Raw genomic sequence first — 19,199 nt, forward strand, 5'->3', positions numbered from 1 at the left:
CTTGTTGGCGCTAGGGTAGTTGGCAAGAGGAACTATTATCTTCGTGCTCGTTAATGTTCATGTCGGATTACCTATCCATTGGCTCCGGCCTGCAGAGTAAGGGTTTAAATCCCTCAGATGACCCCCGTAAGAGCCGGATGGCCCATATCATATCAGCTCATTCTTCCCCACGCAGGCGAATATGCATGTGACATGTAGCAATGCCGGTCTGGATCAATTGAGGGGGGTTTGAATGGTCTGAATGGCCTCAATTGGCACCACTGATCTGCGGGACTACCAGTGCTTGAAGAAGATAGGATCATAGGAAATACGAACAGGAACTTTTTGCCCCTCCTCGTAATCCTTCTTCCTGCGGTGCCACAGTGCCTGCGTGCGTCGAGTCGCCTGACTGCGCCGCAATCCTGCATAAGACGCCCTGGAAATCCCGTAGCAGTCTATTGATCCTGGCATGCGGGCACAGCGGGGGTGGCTGTGCCGATGAAAAACGCAGCTTCTTATCGCTTAATCGAAGAGAAAACAGGTCCCGCCCAAAGCAGAAAATTGCCCGTCGGTGAAGAGGAAGTCGCTTGCGTTCATGGAAAGATGCGGCATTTGCCTCGATTCAACGACCTACATGTACGGATACACGTACCCACATGCACATACGGGACTGTTCCTGCTGGAACCCGAGATTATGGAATGGCTGGAAACCTCAACTACATTGATAATGGAACCGGAAGATTCCTTTGATAATAAAATCGCTCGCTTGCTTTGCAAACGCTTCGTGGTGGTATGATATCCCCAAACCCCTTGTAAACACATCATCCATTTTTAGACGCCTTTTGCTACTACCCATGTGAACTGACATTGGACACCGACATTTGAGCTGCCGAGCGTGATGAGCTCGCCAATGATACGGACGATGATGCACCGCTACGTGGCTTCCGGCAGTATATCGTAAGCCTGATATCAAAAATATGATTGTCAGTTATGATCCGGGACCTCCTCCAACCTCACCTGACTTCCAGAGATAACTTACAGCGTCATAAACGAATGGTAGTTCGTATCGTCAATCTCCTTACGGACCTTCTTGACCAATGCAAGAACCTGGGCCTCGGACCAGCCTAGACCAATAGTGAAAACAGGGACGCTTAGCGGCTCGATAATGGCATTCCAGTTGTTGGACATCATGGTGCCGAACCGCTGACACTTCTTACCCGGGTAGCACGCGTTCGTAGGTGCAGCGTGCTTTGTCAACTTCATCCTCTCGAACCCAGACTTTTCCAAGATGGGCTGATATTGCGAGACATAGTGCATGGAGCGGCCCATGTTGTGAAGACCCTGTTGAAGAAGCATATTCCACTTGTGGAATGCTGTTCCCTCCAGCGAGTGATCCGGGGACACGAGGATCGCGATCCATTCGCTGAACTCGACCCAGCCCCCAGGGTTGAGGTGGCGATAGATGGACTCGACGAACTTTTCCTTCTCCGCGATATCGCCCAGCATACGAACATGGATGAAGTCGAACTGTCTGCCGAGGTTCCAGTCGGTAGATATGTCCATAACCTTGAACTGACAGTTGGATACGTTATATGGAGGGCGCACTTTCTCAATATCGACGCCCATCACGGCACAGTTTGGATTCTTTTTGGCTGTTACGGCAGTCAACAGGTGTTAGCGTCAATGTCCCGGCGTTATGAGATCCCGTAAGAATTAATAGGAGCGACTTGCCATATTCCTAAGTACACGAAGAGGCTAGTTAGCGAGTCATTCCGTGATATCAGACTAGTTACATCATTTATGCGGGAAAGGTGAGGGGAGGGGGGGTTGCGAAGTGACTGATGATGGGAAGGTAACGCACTAATGCCCATAGCCCTGGCCCCGTGCCAACGTCGAGGGCGGCCCTGGCCTTGACGACTGGGGCCAAGTGGAGTCTGTGGTCGAAGAGTTCGGCAATGATCTGGTGTTGGAGGGCTGCGATTCCTGGTCAGTGACAGTCTGGGTCTTGGTCTAGACGTTCCAGATCCTGCGGCAAGCGCAGCATACATGTGGAGGTGAAGAGGTTGGCGGCCATGGACTCATAGACCGACCGGTGGACCACGGTGAAGGATGCTTTGCTGACCATTTCTATCTTGTTCCTCCTAGAGGATTGGTAAAGTGGGTTAGCTTGGGAGCGCCTGCAGGAAAGGATGATTGGGTAGAACGTACCTTGCTATGTGGCACGAAGCCGAAGCGTTTTCCGGTTTTGGCAAACTTGCTGAAGATGGACTGGAAGATGGACGATTTGCCCGACTTGATCTTTGATTTGCTGGAACCGCTACTGCACGGATGGTAAGGATGGTCAGATTGTCGCAGGAAAATAAAAGTGGCCGATGAAGTGGCGAGATAAAGTGAGAATGAAAATAAACGTGAAACATGAATAAACCAAAAAACAATGAAAGACATCATCATCGGGTCAGAATGAGAGACTCACTGTGTTACCGCCCGGAGACTCTGACCCGGCGTCGGGTCGCTGTCCGATCCGTCGTCAGAATCGGACCCTCCAGCCCAGACGGTCTCATTCACTTCATCGGAGGTCGGACTCGGATGATCTTCGGGGTACTCCTATAAGCGGCATGAGATTCAAAGAGTTCTGGTTCAGCTTGTACCCCGTATCCGTAGGCGCCAGCAGCAACATGACAGTTGCCACGGTTCACGGAGGGGTCAATGTCTCATAGACCGAGTACGTACGTCTTGTTCGCCTGACTGCATCGATGGTCTCGTCGAGGGCGGCGTGCGCGGCCTGCTGTCTGTGGAAAAGTTGCGGGTACGTTCGGACGACGAACTAGCGGTGAGCAGCGTCGATGTGGAGGCGGCCGAGATGCTGTTGGCGGCCGTTGGAGGACGCGGCGGCTGGTGCCGTCCCACGGGCGAGCCAGGACCGAGTGAGCTCAAGCTGCTACCACCGCTTTTGCGAAGCCGCTGTTGGTTGTAGAACCTGTCCATCAACATGCGGTCCGCTCCGAGCGAGACCGTGGTGGGCAAGGGGGAAGGGTAGAAGGGAGCGGTGCGCGCTTCGGGACTGGAGGAGGGGGAATTCGGGAAACTGGGGGGGGGGTCCAAGTTAAATGCCGGGCCAAAGACGCAATGCACAAACCAAGAGAGTTGCAGGTCAGCAAGGCTCGACGATAGGCGGACTTTGTCTCTGGTCTCCGTATAACGCAAGGGGGAAGAAAGAATGTTACTAGTAGCATGAGTGTAGGAAGAAAGTGATAGACAAGCAACCAGCAAGAAAGAGGGTGCGGCGGGATGGGATAGACAAGGTCGTCCCATGAACCAGAAGCGGTTCGTCTTGTTTTTTCATTTCTGGGGGAAACCGAATAAAAACGGGCTAGGGCAACAGTTTATTTTTTGGGCAAAAGGTCCCAACCCGAGGTCCCAAGGTGGCCATGCCATGCCATCATCTCCCGGACACTGCCGTGTTTGAACGGCCCCTGTCTTGTGTCGCTTCTCCCTTTTCCATCCCTTGCCGCTAAAACAGAAAAACCTTGTACGGATGGCGAGCTGGTTTGGTAAGCCTCGTACTGCGCGTAGCCGCGTCGCTGCTAAGTGCTAATATCTGCGGGGCTTTTGTCGGCGCTTTATCAGAATCAGTGGTAATGTGCCCGGATGGGCAGACAACTCTGACTCTCTGAGTTTGCACCGGGCCTGTCACTGTCCAGGGAAGCGATGCGGAAATCCTCGCCTCTGCGCAACCCAGTCTATAGTCGTCATGTCAGGAGACGTTGGGAATGGTGGGAAAGAAACGAAGCAATTTTGGCATGGGCTGCTTCTGTGCTATCGGTGAGAAAGGGGAAGCAAACATTGTATATCAAGACGCATTTATCAATTTTGTCAGAAATCCCCTTATCAAAGCGCAACTTCTGCCTCGCATTCACAGCCATCACACACTTTCCAACGTTCCAATGCGGCCCAACGCCTTGGACCGGCAGCTAAAACCTGTCACCCTCCTAGTCATGACCTTGCATTTCTTATGGAGCAGCAGCCGAGAGTCCCAGGGGAGCCACTGGCCAGCAACCAGCACAACCCCTGTCGCTAAACAGTCCAGGGTTCGGCAGCTGGGACGCCATCGTGTGGGATCGACCCTGACGCCTGAGCCTGCCTGCTTACACGGCACTGAGTCAAGGTCTCTGCCATGATGCCGCCTTCCAGAATCCAGAAGCAGTGATTGGGCCAAGCGTATCCTGGCAGACTATCGCAACGATCGTCATCGGATCTCCGGGATCCGGCTCCCGATCCAGGCCATCACTGCAGAAGTGCAGCGAGGTTGTTGACGAAAAGGGGGAAGACCAAGCCAAGAGGAACAGCTCGCCATTTGCTCGACTATGCACTGATGCAGCCTATGCTGAGCATACGACTATTGGATTTGGGGAGTTGGCAAACTTGGCTTCACGTGGTGCCGAAGAATTGCAACCGAAACAAAATGGGAAAACCAACACTAATCTCCCGCGGCCCCCACACACCTCTAAGCGCCTTAAACTGCAAAATATGTGCGACACCCTGTGTGCCTCGAGTCTTGACTTGGTCATCATTGTCGCCGTACTTTCCAAGAGGGGTCAGACCGATCCCGAGTCGAGCGAGCTTGGGAGAGGGAACGAGAGACAGGGGCGCATGCACACTGCGGGCCAACACACAAGAGGCCCGGTCGAAACCAGCCCGAGGAATCTTGTGTAATTTGTGTTCCACCGGTCCCCTGTATCTGGGCCCGATGGATGTCTCGCCTGCACTAACAAGTCTACTTGAACTGCTCCGGGGTCTAAAGTACGGCATGCCAAGGCGGAGCAACAAATGAACTCTGTGGAATGCGGAACGCAAAGCTTCGCAGTTACCTACGAAAACCGTAGACGTAGCCACCCCTTCTCGTCCGCATGTCCCTTAATCAACCACGTATCTATTATATCTCCCCCCTTCTATCCGGGACCCTTGTCTTATTCTTCATGCACCATGTTTTGTTGGAAGATAAACTCCAGTCGAAGTGCGAAGGTTGTTGGAGCCATCTCCGTGCTTGGTGCATCGCAATATGACGCGTTTGGCCTTTTCTACCGACCAGGGTGGGAGTAAATTTACTTGTCGAGTTTGACGCCAGAAATACCTGATAGCTAGCAGTTACGGAGTAGTCCACATGAAGAGGGGAAACCAAGTGGTGGATTCTATCTAATAATGCTACTATCTCGCTGGAGACTTGATCCAGGTTCCAGTCTTGTCCTAAGGATTTCGTTCCATGTCTCAATTCACTTCCCCGACTCCCACCATCCCACAAACTCTCACCGTAGCTCACCGCACGGACCTGAGCAGATCAATAGTATCGAAACACTAGACGAGAAAGCCCCTTTACGGTATACACCATGGGAGATCCCATTGCCATTGTTGGGCTCAGCGCGAGGCTCCCCGGGGACGGCGATACACCAGAGCGGTTCTACGAGTCGTTGCTCGCCGGGAGGTCAGCCCGGACGGAAGTGCCGCGGGAGAGATACAATGCAGAGGCCTTTTGGCATCCGGATGCCGACAGGAGCGGCGCCGTGCGTGTTCCCGCCCCCCGTGTTATGCAAAAGTTTATGAGACGAAAACTAACTTGCAGCGCTTTAATTAGACACGAGTTCGCCATGGCCACTTTCTCAAGGGCAGCATATCGGCATTTGACGCGCCGTTTTTTTCCATCACACCCACAGAAGCACGGAGTATTGATCCTCAACAGCGAGGAATGTTGGAGAGTGTATACAAGGCCATCGAAAATGGTATGGAGAGACTTTTGATTTCCGAAACTATGAAACTTCAAGTTAGTCTCAATACTGACTTTGCACGAAGCCGGAATTCCTCTCGATACAGTTGCCGGAACCCAGACCGGCGTATACGTCGGCTGCTTCACGGCCGATTACAATGATCACATAGCGAAAGACTTGGATATCCCGAACAAATACTCAGCCCTGGGCACAGTAGCAAGTATGCTCAGCAACAGAGTCTCGTGGTTCTTCGACTTCCGGGGCCCGAGTGTAACAGTAGACACGGCCTGCTCAAGTAGTCTGGTGGCTGTGCACGAAGCATGCATGAGTCTCAAGCTTCGTGAGGTCAACATGGTGAGGCTCTTTTTCTCTTACATGCAATTTTACCAAAGTCCCTTTCATCTCAAGGGGCGGTGACACTGAAGCCAACCAAACCACGCCCCTCCTCCCCTCCCCCGCTGTCTGCAAGCCGGGCTCTTGGCTAACCACCCCGTCATCGTGTACTAGGCCGTCGTGGGCGGGTGCAACCTTATCCTGACTCCCGAGATGACACTAAAGCTAGACGCGGCGGGCGTTCTGGGTCCGGAGGGCAAGTCATACAGCTTTGACCACCGGGCCAACGGATACTCCCGCGGCGAAGGGTTCGGGGCCCTGGTCTTAAAGCGGGTATCGGATGCCATTCGGGACGGGGACGTCATCCGCGCCGTCATCCGGAACTCGTCTACGAACCAAGACGGCCGATCTCCCGGCATCACGCAGCCGACGAAAGCGGGCCAGGTCGCGCTCATCAAGCACGTCTACGACCGGGCCAATTTGGACCCTTCGCTCACGCGGTTCGCCGAGGCCCATGGCACGGGTACACCCGTGGGCGATCCCATCGAGGCGAGTGCCCTTGCCGAGATCTTTGCACCTCTTCGATCTGCGGATGAGCCGTTGTACGTGGGCGCGCTCAAGAGCAATGTCGGACACCTGGAGGGCGCTGCGGGAGTAGCGGCCGTAATCAAGGGTGTCTTGACGCTAGAGAGCGGTGTTATTCCCGGGAACATCTGGTTTGAGAAGCGCAACCCCAAGATCCAAGACGCGTGGAATCTGAGGTTTCCCACAAAACCCACGGCTTGGCCGCAACGTGGCCTGCGTCGCATGTCCGTGAACTCGTTTGGCGTCGGTGGTAGCAACGCCCACGTGGTGATGGACGACGCGCTCCATTTCCTCAAGAGCTTCCGCTTAGTCGGGAACCATCGCACAGAGACGATCCCCAAGATCCCGAGACAACTAGACGCACCTTTGGTGAATGGGACCGGTAAGTCATTCTTCTTGTTCCGCGCAATGGAGGGCACAACTGACGTTTCTTCACAACTGCTCAGGTCGCGTCAATGGATTCCACCGCCCATCGGATAGCGGGATCCATCTTGACGACTTTGAAAATGAAGATGCCCCACGTCTCTTCGTTCTGTCGGCAAACGACCAGGATGCCGTTTCTCGGTTACGGGACGGGTACAGGGACTATCTTGCAACGAAAGCGGCCCAGATCGTCGGAGAATCCGCCCAGCTGCGGTTTTTGAGGGACCTGAGCTACACACTGGCCTGCAGGCGGACCTGTCACTCTTGGAGGACGTTCAATATCGCTAGCTCGCCGGTCCAGTTACAAAAGTCTCTCGAGAGTAACTCTACGACTGCCATACGAGCAAAGGCCAACCCGCGGCTTGCGTTTGTCTTTACCGGCCAAGGAGCGCAATGGGCGACGATGGGCATGGACCTATTGGCGTACCGCGCCTTTCAAGAGAGTCTTTTGGCGGCTGATCGGTATCTCAATGATCTCGGTTGTAATTGGTCGTTGACGTGTAAGTGCCATCTTGAGCCGTGTTATGTGACCTCTTACTGACCATTGTCGGAACTACAGTCGAACTGTCAAAGTCAAAGACATCCTCTCGAATCAACGACCCCGAATTCTGCCAGCCCATATGCACTGCTTTACAAGTTGCCATGGTGGACCTCCTCTCCACCTGGGACGTCTACCCGCATGCCATCACGGGACATTCATCCGGCGAGGTGGCCGCAGCCTACGCCGCGGGTGCAATCTCACGACAGGCGGCCTGGAAAATCGCCTACTACCGCGGGAAATTAAGCGCCAAGCTCACGCGCTCTGTTTCTCGACCTAGCACAGGCATGGCCGCCGTCGGTCTGAGCAAAGCCGCTACGCAGGACGCTATCGATCGCGTGAACCAGCAACTTGGCGGCGACGGTACCCTCGAGATCGCTTGCATGAACAGCGCGGATAGCCATACAGTCAGCGGTGATGCGGAAAAGATTGACGCGCTAGTCCAGCTACTTAGTGCCGAGAAGGTGTTTGCGAGGAAGCTCAACGTCGAGATTGCGTACCACTCTCAGTACATGAAGGCCATGGCTGATGAGTATCTTGTGGCCATGGGAGAGCTTCAGCAGGGTACTTTGAGGAGCCCTGTGAAGCCTCGGTTCTACTCTTCGACTATGGGAGTGCCGATACTGCCCTCGCAACTTCGACGGCCAGAGTACTGGGTCAAAAACTTGGTATCACCTGTCCGGTTTACCGAATCTGTCACTGAGATGCTCAAGGGTTCCGAAACACCCAAGGTCAATGGACATGTTAACGGAAATGTCAATGGTCTCGTCAACGGGAACGTCAACGGACATGTCAATGGTGTTATGAATGGAGACATCGACGAAGAACCTGCATTCGAGCCTATCACGGACTTCCTGGAGATTGGCCCTCACAGTGCCCTTAAGGGACCGCTCTTCAGTACCGTCAAACAAGTTCGCGGCAATGCAAAGGTTGACTATCACTCTATTCTCATCCGACAGAAGCCGGGTGTCGAGACCGCCCTGAGATCTGTCGGAACTCTCTTCTGCCACGGCTACAACGTCAACCTGGCACAGGTCAACGACGCAGACGAGCCTCACGGGCCCAGGCCACTCATGCTCACCAATCTTCCGTCCTATCCCTTTGATCACTCAAAAGAGTACTGGGTACAGAGCACGCTGAGCGACGACTTCCGTAAGAGACCTGTGGGCCGACACGAGCTGCTCGGAGCTCCCATGCCGGGTTTCAATGAGAACAACGCAGTGTGGCGCAATTACATCCGGCTTTCAGAGAATCCTTGGATCGAAGATCACAAGGTATCTGGGGACATATTGTATCCTGCAGCCGGGATGCTCATCATGGCTATCGAGGCGAGCCGGCAGATCGCCGACAAGGGCAAGGTCTTGAAGGCGTTCAGACTGAGAGACGTGTCATTTAAGCTGGCCTTGCGAGTTCCCGATGACACCAATGGTGTGGAGTCCCAATTCTACCTTCGCCAGCACCGGGAGAACAGCCTTTCCACCCTTTCAACATGGCGAGAGTTCCAGCTCTGGACCATGCAAGATGGCACGTGGAGGGAGCATTGTCACGGTTTCGTGCAGACGGAGTACGAGTCAGAGGATCAACTCGCACCCAGGGCGCTCGAGGAGAGCGTTGATGACACCTGCGTGACGGAAGTGTCTGTCGACAAGTTATACCGCAACTTCGCAGACTCCGGATTGAACTTTGGCCCAACCTTCCAGACGCTGAGCGGCGTGCGCCTTAGCCAGGACCTCAAAATGACAGCAACGCTTCGTCCCCCAGTGGATAAGATCAAGAAGTCGATGCCGCACCAGTATGTACAGCCGCACTTGGTGCACCCGGCTACCCTCGACGGCCTCGTGCATGCCAACCTCGCCGCCCTGGTCTCGAGCTCCGAGTACGCTGGAGCGACCAGAGTGCCGACGTACCTGGCTGATGGTTGGATCTCGGCGCAATCGAGCCTGTCTCACAACTCCTACAATGTTTCCGCGGAGTCTCGAGTCAAGGGGCGCAGCGAGGTGGTCTCGGACGTGAAGGCCACGCACCTCGAACTGGGCCAGGATATGGTGCAGATGTCGGGTATCGTCTTCAAGACTATCTCGAGTGATTCGTCAAAGGAGACCTCTGAGGCGGTGGTTCATCCGGCTTTCAATATATCTTGGAAACCTGATCCGAGTTTCTTGACGAAGCAGCAGAATTCACAATTGTTCCAGCTGCCGCTGACACAGGAGGATGATCCTTCTACCTGGATGCTGGACTGCGAGGCGCTCTGCCTGGCTTACATGCGTCGTTGCACAGAATCTCTTACCCAGGAGTCCATTGGCAAGATGACTTGGTACCACCAACGATATGTCAAGTGGTTCCAACACGTCGCCCGCCAGCACTCAGAAGGTCCCGTAAGCGAGAGCATCGAGGTGCTCGAGGCCAAGGTCCTCGCCGGCAGCGCTTCAGAAGGCAAGCTCATCATCGCCGTCGGCCAAGCCCTATCAGGTATCCTCACTGGAGAACGCGACCCCTTGGACGTCATCTTCAAAGACAAGCTCGCAGAGGATGTCTACAGCCACGGCCTCGGCTCCAAGAGATGCTATGCCCAGCTATGCAGTTACCTCAACATCCTGGCGCACAAGAACCCCAACATGGAAATCCTCGAGATCGGCGCCGGAACAGGCGGCGCCACGCGTCCCGCAGTGGCGACGTTGACACAGGACAGCAGTCGTCGGTACGGACACTACGACTTCACCGACATCTCGCCCTCGTTCTTTGAGCAGGCCAAGGAGAACTTCAAGGACGAGGTTGGGCGGATGGGATTCCGAGTCCTTAATGTCGAAAATGATCCCCTCAGCCAGGGCTTCGAGGCTGGCAAGTACGATCTCATCATCGCGGCGAACGTCTTGCATGCCACGAAGAAGATTGACGACACGCTCGTCAATGCCAGGAAACTGCTCAAGCCTGGCGGAAAGCTTCTCCTCTTTGAGATCACCAACACTGAGATCCTTCTGGGCAGCTTCTGCTTCGGTACGCTGCATGGGTGGTGGCTTTCGGAGGACAAGGACCGTATCTGGGGTCCGTTGATGTCTCCCAACTCATGGGATACTCATCTTCGGGCTTCGGGGTTCAATGGGCTCGATGCCGTCTTTGAGGATTTCGCTTCATCGCCGCATCAGATGAGTTCGATCCTTGTGTCTAGTAACCTTGCATCGGAGTCGTCAACTCACTCGGCTTCCTCGCACTATATTCTGACGAGTGAGACGCCCGCTCAGCTCGAGTTGGCCGCGAAAATCTCGCAGGCCATCGGTCAAGGAGTAGACTGCCGAACTGCCGCCCTCACGTCCGTGGCTGACAAGGATCTGACCTCTGCCACCTGTGTGGTACTCTCCGAGCTGGATCATTCTGCTTTGAAGGATATGAACGATGAGATCTTCAATAGCTTCAAGCGAGTACTCACTCAAAGCAAGAACATTCTTTGGGTGACCCGAGGCGGCACCTCAACTGCACCCAACCCTGATTCAGAACTGGTGACTGGACTGGCTAGGGTGGTTCGCTCAGAGAGACCAGACGTCAACTTCCTCACTCTCTCATTCGAACAAGACGCCACCGAAGAGCTCATTGCCGAAAAGTGCGCCCAAGTTCTGGAGGCAGCACAAGCTAGCGTCGAGAACTCATTCAGGGTGATCGACAGTGTGGTACACGTGTCTCGACTCGTTCAGGCAGAGTACATGACCGACCACATTCAGAACCAGACTGGCCTCGTGAGCGTCGAGAACAAGCTTCTGAAAGATGAAACCTCCCGGTCGCTATCCCTTCAGGTCGGGAACGTTGGTCAACTTGACTCGCTGCGCTTCGAGGAAGACACCCTGACTGAGACATCTCTGGGAGACCACGATGTTGAGTTCAAGACCATGGCTTGTGGAGTGAGCACCAGCGATGTCTCTTCAGTCCTCGGTAAAGCGGAAGAGTCACCTCTGGGTCTGGAGGCCTCTGGCATAGTCACGAAGACTGGACCTACTTCCAGGTTCCAGGTTGGGGACAGGGTCTTTGGACTCGCGGTCTCGGGCACCATCAAAACTCATGTTCGATCTACGGACGGCTTGCTCGCGAAGCTGCCTGATGGAGTGTCTTGGACCGATGGCGCGGTCCTGCCCGTCGACTACACGACGGCCTACGCCGTTCTCTGCGAGTTTGGCTCGATCCGTAAGGGGGACTCTGTTATGGTGCACGGAGGGTGCTCCAGCATCGGAAAGGCATTCATCCAAATTGCCCAGCTTCAAGGAGCTGAAGTCTACACAACTGTGACGAATCAGTCAGAGCGAGACGTCCTGGTCAAGGAGTACAGTGTCCCAGAAGACCACGTCTTCAGCAGCCGTGACTTGTCAATGCGATCGGCCCAGCAGAAGCTGGTCAAGGAGCGTGGCATTAACGTTCTCGTCACGGCGAACGACGGACTTGTCGACGGCGTTATCGACTGCATTGCACCATTCGGGCGCATCGTTCACATCGGCTCAGGTGCCGGCATTTCCAACACACGGGTCCCAAGAGGCCGTAACGTCCGTCTTGAGTCCTTTGATCTTACGTCTTGCCTCGCGTTCGACCTCACTCGCACCGAGACCATATTCCAGCACATGGTCGACATCGTTTTCGCAAACTGGAAGAAAATTAGCCGCCCGTCGCCTACCGCGCTCTACAGCTTCTCTCAAGTCGGCGACGCGTTCCGCCGGATACAGTCCGAAGGTCAGGGTACCGTCAAGATCGTGCTTGAACCTCGTGATGACGATGTGGTACCCGTCGTACCGAGCCGGAAGCCTCTCAGTAGCTTCGATCCCGAGGCGTCGTATGTGATTGCTGGTGGTCTCGGTGGTCTTGGGAGGTCTGTCGCACGATGGATGGCCTCTCGAGGGGCAAAGAACCTCATCCTACTTTCAAGACGTGGCGCCGTGGAGAAAGCTGCGATTGAGCTGATTTCCGAGCTCGAATCTGTATGCGATAATGTGGTCACTCCGGCCTGCGATGTGACGGATGCCGGTGCTCTGCAAGGTGTTATGGCTGAGCTTGCTACGACTCTTCCTCCTATCAAGGGATGCATCCAAGGGTCCATGGTGCTCCAAGTAAGTTGAATATCATACCAGAATCCATTTTTGAAAATGCATCAATGCTAATCCACATCAAGGACAACCTTCTCGAAAACATGTCGCTCGAGAATTGGAAGGCAGCCGTGCAGCCCAAGGTGCACGCTTCCTGGAACCTGTACAACGCCCTCGGCGATAAGGCAGACTTCTTCGTCTTCCTGTCTTCCACTGTGGGAGTGACAGGAAGTCCCGAGCAGGTCAACTATGCGGCAGGAGGAACGTTCCAAGACGCCTTTGCGCACCACCTCGTCTCCAAGGGTATCAACGCCGTTTCCATCGACCTTCCAATCATCCGCGGCGTAGGCTACGTCGCAGAGAAGCCAGAACTTTGGGACTACCTCTCGTCTGCAGGATGGACTCACATCACCGCGGACGAGCTTTACGCCGTGCTAGACTACCACTGCCGTCCGGTCAGCGCTAGTTCAACCCAGGCAGAGGCGAGGGCGCAAGTCATCCCCCGCCTCTGGCTGCCGCAGGAGACAGCCGTGGAGGGGTATCAGACGCAGACGTGGGGAGAGGATCCCCTGTTCAGCCACCTGCGCTTGACAGAGACAGACGATGCAGACAATGGGGACGACGCGAACAAGACAGTCAATCACAAAGCGAACCTGCAATGCGCGTCCTCGCTGGAGGAAGCCGAGAACATTATTCTCGACGCTTTGCTTCTCAAGATTGCGCGGATGCTCAGCATCGACGCGCTTAACCTCGAGACATCCAAGCCGCTTCACGCGTACGGTATCGACTCCCTGACGGCGGTCGAGCTCCGGTCGTGGCTCATGAAGGAGCTTGGGGCCGAGGTGTCTGTCTTCGATATTACGAATAACTCGAGTATCGCACATTTGGCGGTGCTTGCTACGAAGAAGAGTAGTCTCAGGCAGCAATTTGCTAATTAGTAACCGAGACCGAGTTGCTTTAGTTTATCTTTCCTCATCTTTCGCGTTTTTAGCGCCGCTATTTGGGGTTTCCTTTAGGCGTTTTCTTTATGCGCGCTGCGCAGCTAAGTGTCGTCGGGTTTTTGATAATAAGGGGGCGGTTTCTCTCGTCTTTTACTGGTTTTTTTTTATTCTTTTTTCTTTTTTCTTTTTCGGTTTTCGGATGTCTGTTTTTTTTTTGGCTACGGAGTAACTACTTGTTTTTCTGCCTGCAATGATTGATGAGACATGATAAAGTTTGCATGGTAATATCACGGCCTCTGGGGAGTGTGGTTGTTGTGATCATTAGTATCTCGATTAGCATCTCGAATAGGCTAAATAACTCAATTGACTTTGACGTTTGCTCGGTTTCCAGGGGCTCGGCGCTTAACAAAAAATGTGTAAAAAGTGCATGTGTGTTTTGGTACCGATCAGAAGTGCAGCTAGCCACCACCTTGGACAACAAATTGGCGCTGAAAACCTGAAAGCTGCATCGAAGAGCGGCAAGCCCGGTGGCACAATCGCCGAACATCCCGGGCCAGCCGGAGGATGTGTTGCGGTGTTTTCCGAGTTCAAGGCCCGGATTTTCGTCCACGAAAATGGCCCCGAGCTGGCTGGAATTGGCTGGTCACGAGCGGGCAAAGGGAACGGAAACTTCTCAAGGACTGAACGGAGTCTCGGTGAATTGGTCTATGAGGACGGGGGACGGACCCCTGATGTGCCCGATCTGCGGCATGGGTTACCTACAATAGCCCAGCCAGAGGTGCCGAGGATTGTCGCCCGAGCACTCCGTTCAGGCCTGGAACCCGAGGAACAATCCGGTTGTTGCGTCTTTGGAGTCTGGAAAACTCTGGATTCCTGGAATAGGTCACTTGAGTTGTCACGGTTGCCAAGGCATATGACAGGCTTTGTGAGAGACAAAAGATGTTGAGTGAATGGAGACCCTGGAGGGCGGGAATAATGGCAATCCCCTTGGACCCCAGAAAAGACATTGAACCGAACCGGGATCTCTGAAACGAGAATGGCATTTGTTCCATTCTGCCTCGCCCCCAAAGGAACCTGAATGCGCGTAACAGGCCACCAGGCCAACCACTATACGCGCGACTACAGTACCACCAAGGGGCCCAAACAGGCAGCCAGACGTGCCCGGAGCAGTCAGATAAGAGGAGAGAAATGTGACAGAAAGGCGAGAACGAAGGGGCACCACGGCACAAGAAAACGGAGTTCCACAGAAAAAGGGCGAGCCAAGGGGACTAACTGCAAACGGCGTAAACCTAAAGGTCCATTCGTAAATCTGCATAGTAACCTCATTTCCATTCGACGCTAATCTGCAAAACAACAGCCCCTCTATGACGTTTTGGGGATAAACAACGCCGATGAAAGCAGCGGGCAATGGGGGATTCTGCCATTCTGGTGGCACTGGTGGGTGGGAAGTCTCGGAGAGCGGGAATGACACACGTGATTGTTCCCCGAGTCAGCGGCACTGCGGCAAGAGATGGAATTTGCTAGTTCATCTCATCACTTCAGAGCTCATACAAACTCTTATATGCTTATATAGGCTCGTTTTCTCATCTCATCGGACGTCGCTTTAGAAGGTCTGGATTAATTGATCAAAGCATCGACTCCATTGCGGAACTGGATCCATCCATCACATAACCAGCCTAGCTCACTGGGGTCTGGGGAGGGCTCGTTGAAGTCTTTTTTTTTTTTGGATTTCCTCCAACATGGCGGCACTCACACGCGTAAAGTCAAAGGGACTGGGCCACATTACGTTGGGGGACGGCGGTCGCTCAGAGACGGCCACATCCGGCAACGTCGGCAACGATGGACGCGTACGAGTGAGATTTCACGCGAATCCGCAAAAGCTCGCACACTGGCTTCGCGACTTTGAAGGGGCATTCAGACCGCACTCTGGCGACTACGATGAAGAATTCGAACAGGCACGGCTACGGCGACGCAGCAGCGTCATTTTGGAAAATTCGCAGCAACATCCGCGGTCAAAGAGCCCGCGGCTCAACATCGCGATACACATTGTCGGATCCCGCGGCGATGTCCAACCTTTCATCCCCATCGCACAGCTTCTCATGAAGGAGCCCTACGGTCATCGAGTCCGCATCTGCACGCACCCCGTTTTCAAGGATTTTGTAGAGTCCAATGGCGTCGAATTCTTCAGTATCGGCGGCGACCCGGAGGCGCTCATGGCTTACATGGTCAAGAACCCCGGACTGCTTCCCAGCCGAGAGAGCGTCAAGGCCGGAGACATTAAGCACCGGAGGAAAGAGATGGCTGAGATTATCAACGGGGCATGGAGGAGTTGTATAGAGGCGGGAGACGGCATGGGCGAACGAACTACGGCTGCTACTGTGCCAAATGTGGACGACCTTTTTGTCGCTGATGCGATTATCGCCAACCCGCCGTCGATGGCTCACATTCATTGTGCTGAGAAGCTTGGTATCCCGCTTCACATGATTTTCACGATGCCGTGGTGCCCAACACAGGCCTTTCATCACCCGCTGGCCTCGATGAGTTATGGTGAGGCCGACACGAGCGCCGCCAACTATTTGTCGTTTATCATGATGGAGCTTTTGACGTGGCAAGGGTCAGTCGCTCACTCTTATTCTCAGTCTTTGCTTCCTTTCACTCATTACTGACATGCAACTAGACTCGGTGACTTGATCAATAAGTTCCGCACACAGACGTTAGGCCTCGATCATATTAGTCCGTTGTGGGGATGTCAACTCCTCCCCAGACTCCGCGTTCCATATACCTTCCTCTGGTCCGAGTCTCTCATCCCTAAACCCGCCGACTGGGACTCCCACATCAACATCACCAGCTTCTCCTTTCTCTCCCTCGCCGACAAGTACACGCCACCCGCAGACCTCATCGCATTTCTCGAGGCCGGTCCACCGCCAATCTACATCGGCTTCGGCTCCATCGTCGTCGACGACCCCAAAGCCCTCACCCAACTCGTCTTCAAAGCCGTCGAGCAAGCCGGTGTCCGCGCCATCGTCTCCAAGGGATGGGGCGGCGTCGGCGGCGGCGACGATGTCCCGGACAACGTCTATCTTATCGGCAACTGCCCGCACGACTGGCTCTTCAAGCGCGTCTCGGCTGTTGTGCACCACGGCGGCGCCGGCACGTCCGCGGCAGGAATTGCATGCGGACGCCCTACTGTCGTTGTACCCTTCTTTGGAGACCAGCCTTTCTGGGGCCAGATGATTGCCCGTGCCGGCGCCGGCCCAGCTCCCGTGCCCTTCAAGGAGATGACGGCCGAGACACTGGCAGCGAGCATCACTTTCGCGCTCAAGCCTGAGGTCCAGGTGGCGGTGCAGCAGATGGCGGAGCGGATCGCGGAAGAGGACGGCGCGGGGGATACGGCGAGGGATATCCAGGAACGACTGGCTCTCGACACGATGCGATGCGACATCTGCCCAGAGAGGCTAGCCAACTGGCAACACAGGAAGACAGGTGCGTATCTGAGTAACTTTGCGGTCGGATGTCTCGTCGATAAGGGGTATATGAAGCTGCACGACTACAAGCTGCTGAAGCACAAGCACTGGTACGTCGACGAAGGCGCCGAACACCCTTTCATCGGCCTCGTGGCCGCGGTTTCTGGCTTCTTTACGAATATCGGCGTGGCGACGTCGGATTACTCGCAGCGGTTGAAGCACCCGCCCCAAGCCGCTCAGGCGCGGATGCACGCCGTCGACCTCGAAGCTCAGCGTCCTGCGCACGAGAAGCAGCCCGAGGAGGAGAGTAACACGACGCGTGAACCCTCGGCGGAACCTAGCGAGGGACCAGACGTCCAGCCGGGCCCAGAGTGCGGAGCAGAGGACGCGGAAGATGGCCACTTGAAGCGCGTGGCGAAGGCGCACATCATGACGCCGAAGCAGATGAATGCCATCGCCATTAAGATGGCCACCAAATCCCTCCAGTGCGCTGACCCGGCTGCCGAAATCGCCATGATAGACGCCAGCGCCGTCGACGAACGCGGTAGACGCAAGTCCTCCGTGGCAACCCTCGTCAAGAAACCCAATAGGCCGACGGAATTCGCGCGCGCGACGGGGCGATACGGTATTGAGCTCGTCAAGGCTGGTCTAAAGGCTCCCGTGGCAGTGTGCTATAATGTCGCCAACGGGTTCCACAACTACCCTTCCTACGGCTTTATCGGGCACGAGGTGCGACGGCGGGACCAGATCACCGGTCTCGGGAGCGGGCTGCGGACGTCAGGCAAGGAGTTTGTTTTGGGAACGTGGGAGGCGTTTAGCGGTGTTGTTGTGAAGCCGTATGAGGGTGCCAAGAGGGAGGGTGTCAAGGGTTTCGGAAAGGGTGTTTATCAGGCCGGTCGCGGGTTTACGTTTAATCTCTTTGCTGGTAAGTCTCTTGTGTTCCCATCTTCTTTTCTACGCAATGGTTGGGAGTTGAGGCCTCGCCACTCTAGAGGAAAAGATGCTAACAGTCATGCAGCTATTTTTGGTCTCCCTGGATACACATTAAAGGGCATAGAAAAGGAACTCTCAAAACACAGGCTTACGGCGCTCAAGGCCGAGGTATTGCTTATTCGATTACGACAGGGCATCGACGATTTCAGGAGGTCGACGGAGGCTGAGAGGGACGAGGTAATAGAGCGGTGGAAGAAGTTCTTGTCAGGTCACCAGTGAACCTGGTCGCACACATTGTATCTAAGATTTTCTTTGTTGTAAAACTTCACAGGCTAGCAGCAATTTTCCATTGTAATAGTAGCTAATGATGCATCGCGCTCGATGTCAACCACCAATATCCTCTGCAAGTTGAACATAGGCCAAGTGCTCAACTTCGTACGAGGCAGATCACGCTGTCCTTGTCGTTTTCATGAGTGCTCTTGATTGTATAGATAGACCCATCTACTCACACTTGCCATGGTCGAATGACTGGACTTTTTCAACCTAGAATTGAAGTTATCCTGAGCATACTCCGATAACGTCTCATGAAGCTTCTTATTATCGGTCAGCGGTCTCGAGTAAGTTCAATACCACGCCTTCGTACGTCTTGACTAAAGATAAGGCACCTTGATCTCATTCCCATGCAGAGCCTCTGTAAAGCGTTTGCATGTCATTTGACGAACTTGGACCACATCGACACTTGACTTGCCTCGCGTGAAGCACCCGAGTTGAATGGATCATCGGATGCAAGGATGAGCTGCCGAAGCTACCAGATCTTAGCCCGGACACGGCGGAAAACCAATGTGAGGGGCTGGCAAAACACCGGCGATTCTTCGAGTCTCAATGTTCCTATTTTGGACTTTGGAGGCTTTACTTCGGAGTAGGGAAGACGTTTGATTGGTGATTCTCATAAGTCTGCGGAAACGCCCCTCTTCTGCCCAGGATCAAGCTCCAGAAAAGCGGCCATCCACACCTCATCACCAGACAAACCTCAGACAACTTTTCGGTCTCTTCTTGTCCGTTCGTTACAACATCGTACCGATGGCGTCCATTCAGATGGTTAAAATATTGAGCCATGGCACTTACGATTGATCTGGAAACATACGACAACTTCTTGAGACTCTTCTCTCTAAAAACCCAGCAATCTA

The 19,199-nt window shown here is 54.4% G+C and overlaps 4 protein-coding genes across 4 annotated transcripts; 2 read left to right on the top strand and 2 right to left on the bottom strand.

Moving 5' to 3' along the window:
* Positions 1 to 596: 596 nt before the first annotated feature.
* Positions 597 to 1,863, bottom strand: BDP81DRAFT_472527 (S-adenosyl-L-methionine-dependent methyltransferase). Its single transcript, XM_060594618.1, has 3 exons — positions 1,711 to 1,863; positions 1,019 to 1,631; positions 597 to 942 (listed from the first exon to the last, which is right to left on the bottom strand). The coding sequence occupies exons 2-3, from the start codon at positions 1,603 to 1,605 to the stop codon at positions 828 to 830; spliced, it is 702 nt and encodes a 233-aa protein (XP_060444439.1). The 5' UTR covers positions 1,606 to 1,631; positions 1,711 to 1,863; the 3' UTR covers positions 597 to 827.
* Positions 1,864 to 2,381: 518 nt separating this feature from the next.
* BDP81DRAFT_42328 (uncharacterized protein) lies at positions 2,382 to 3,489 on the bottom strand. The gene is made up of 2 exons (XM_060590055.1): positions 2,710 to 3,489; positions 2,382 to 2,583 (listed from the first exon to the last, which is right to left on the bottom strand). The coding sequence occupies exons 1-2, from the start codon at positions 3,289 to 3,291 to the stop codon at positions 2,449 to 2,451; spliced, it is 717 nt and encodes a 238-aa protein (XP_060444440.1). The 5' UTR covers positions 3,292 to 3,489; the 3' UTR covers positions 2,382 to 2,448.
* Positions 3,490 to 5,363: 1,874 nt separating this feature from the next.
* On the top strand, positions 5,364 to 13,612 carry BDP81DRAFT_321760 (beta-ketoacyl synthase domain-containing protein; the record flags this gene model as incomplete). Its single annotated transcript, XM_060584644.1, has 7 exons — positions 5,364 to 5,537; positions 5,609 to 5,753; positions 5,824 to 6,092; positions 6,246 to 7,038; positions 7,103 to 7,579; positions 7,639 to 12,698; positions 12,761 to 13,612. The coding sequence occupies 7 exons, from the start codon at positions 5,364 to 5,366 to the stop codon at positions 13,610 to 13,612; spliced, it is 7,770 nt and encodes a 2,589-aa protein (XP_060444441.1).
* A 1,570-nt stretch (positions 13,613 to 15,182) lies between these two features.
* On the top strand, positions 15,183 to 18,746 carry BDP81DRAFT_351141 (uncharacterized protein). Its single transcript, XM_060586212.1, has 3 exons — positions 15,183 to 16,229; positions 16,293 to 18,004; positions 18,098 to 18,746. Exons 1-3 carry the CDS (start codon positions 15,355 to 15,357, stop codon positions 18,289 to 18,291), a joined length of 2,781 nt encoding a protein of 926 aa, XP_060444442.1. The 5' UTR covers positions 15,183 to 15,354; the 3' UTR covers positions 18,292 to 18,746.
* Positions 18,747 to 19,199: the final 453 nt, after the last annotated feature.

This window comes from Colletotrichum phormii, assembly GCF_030913505.1.
Source record: "Colletotrichum phormii strain CBS 102054 chromosome Unknown BDP81scaffold_12, whole genome shotgun sequence".
Taxonomy (NCBI): Eukaryota; Fungi; Ascomycota; class Sordariomycetes; order Glomerellales; family Glomerellaceae; genus Colletotrichum; species Colletotrichum phormii.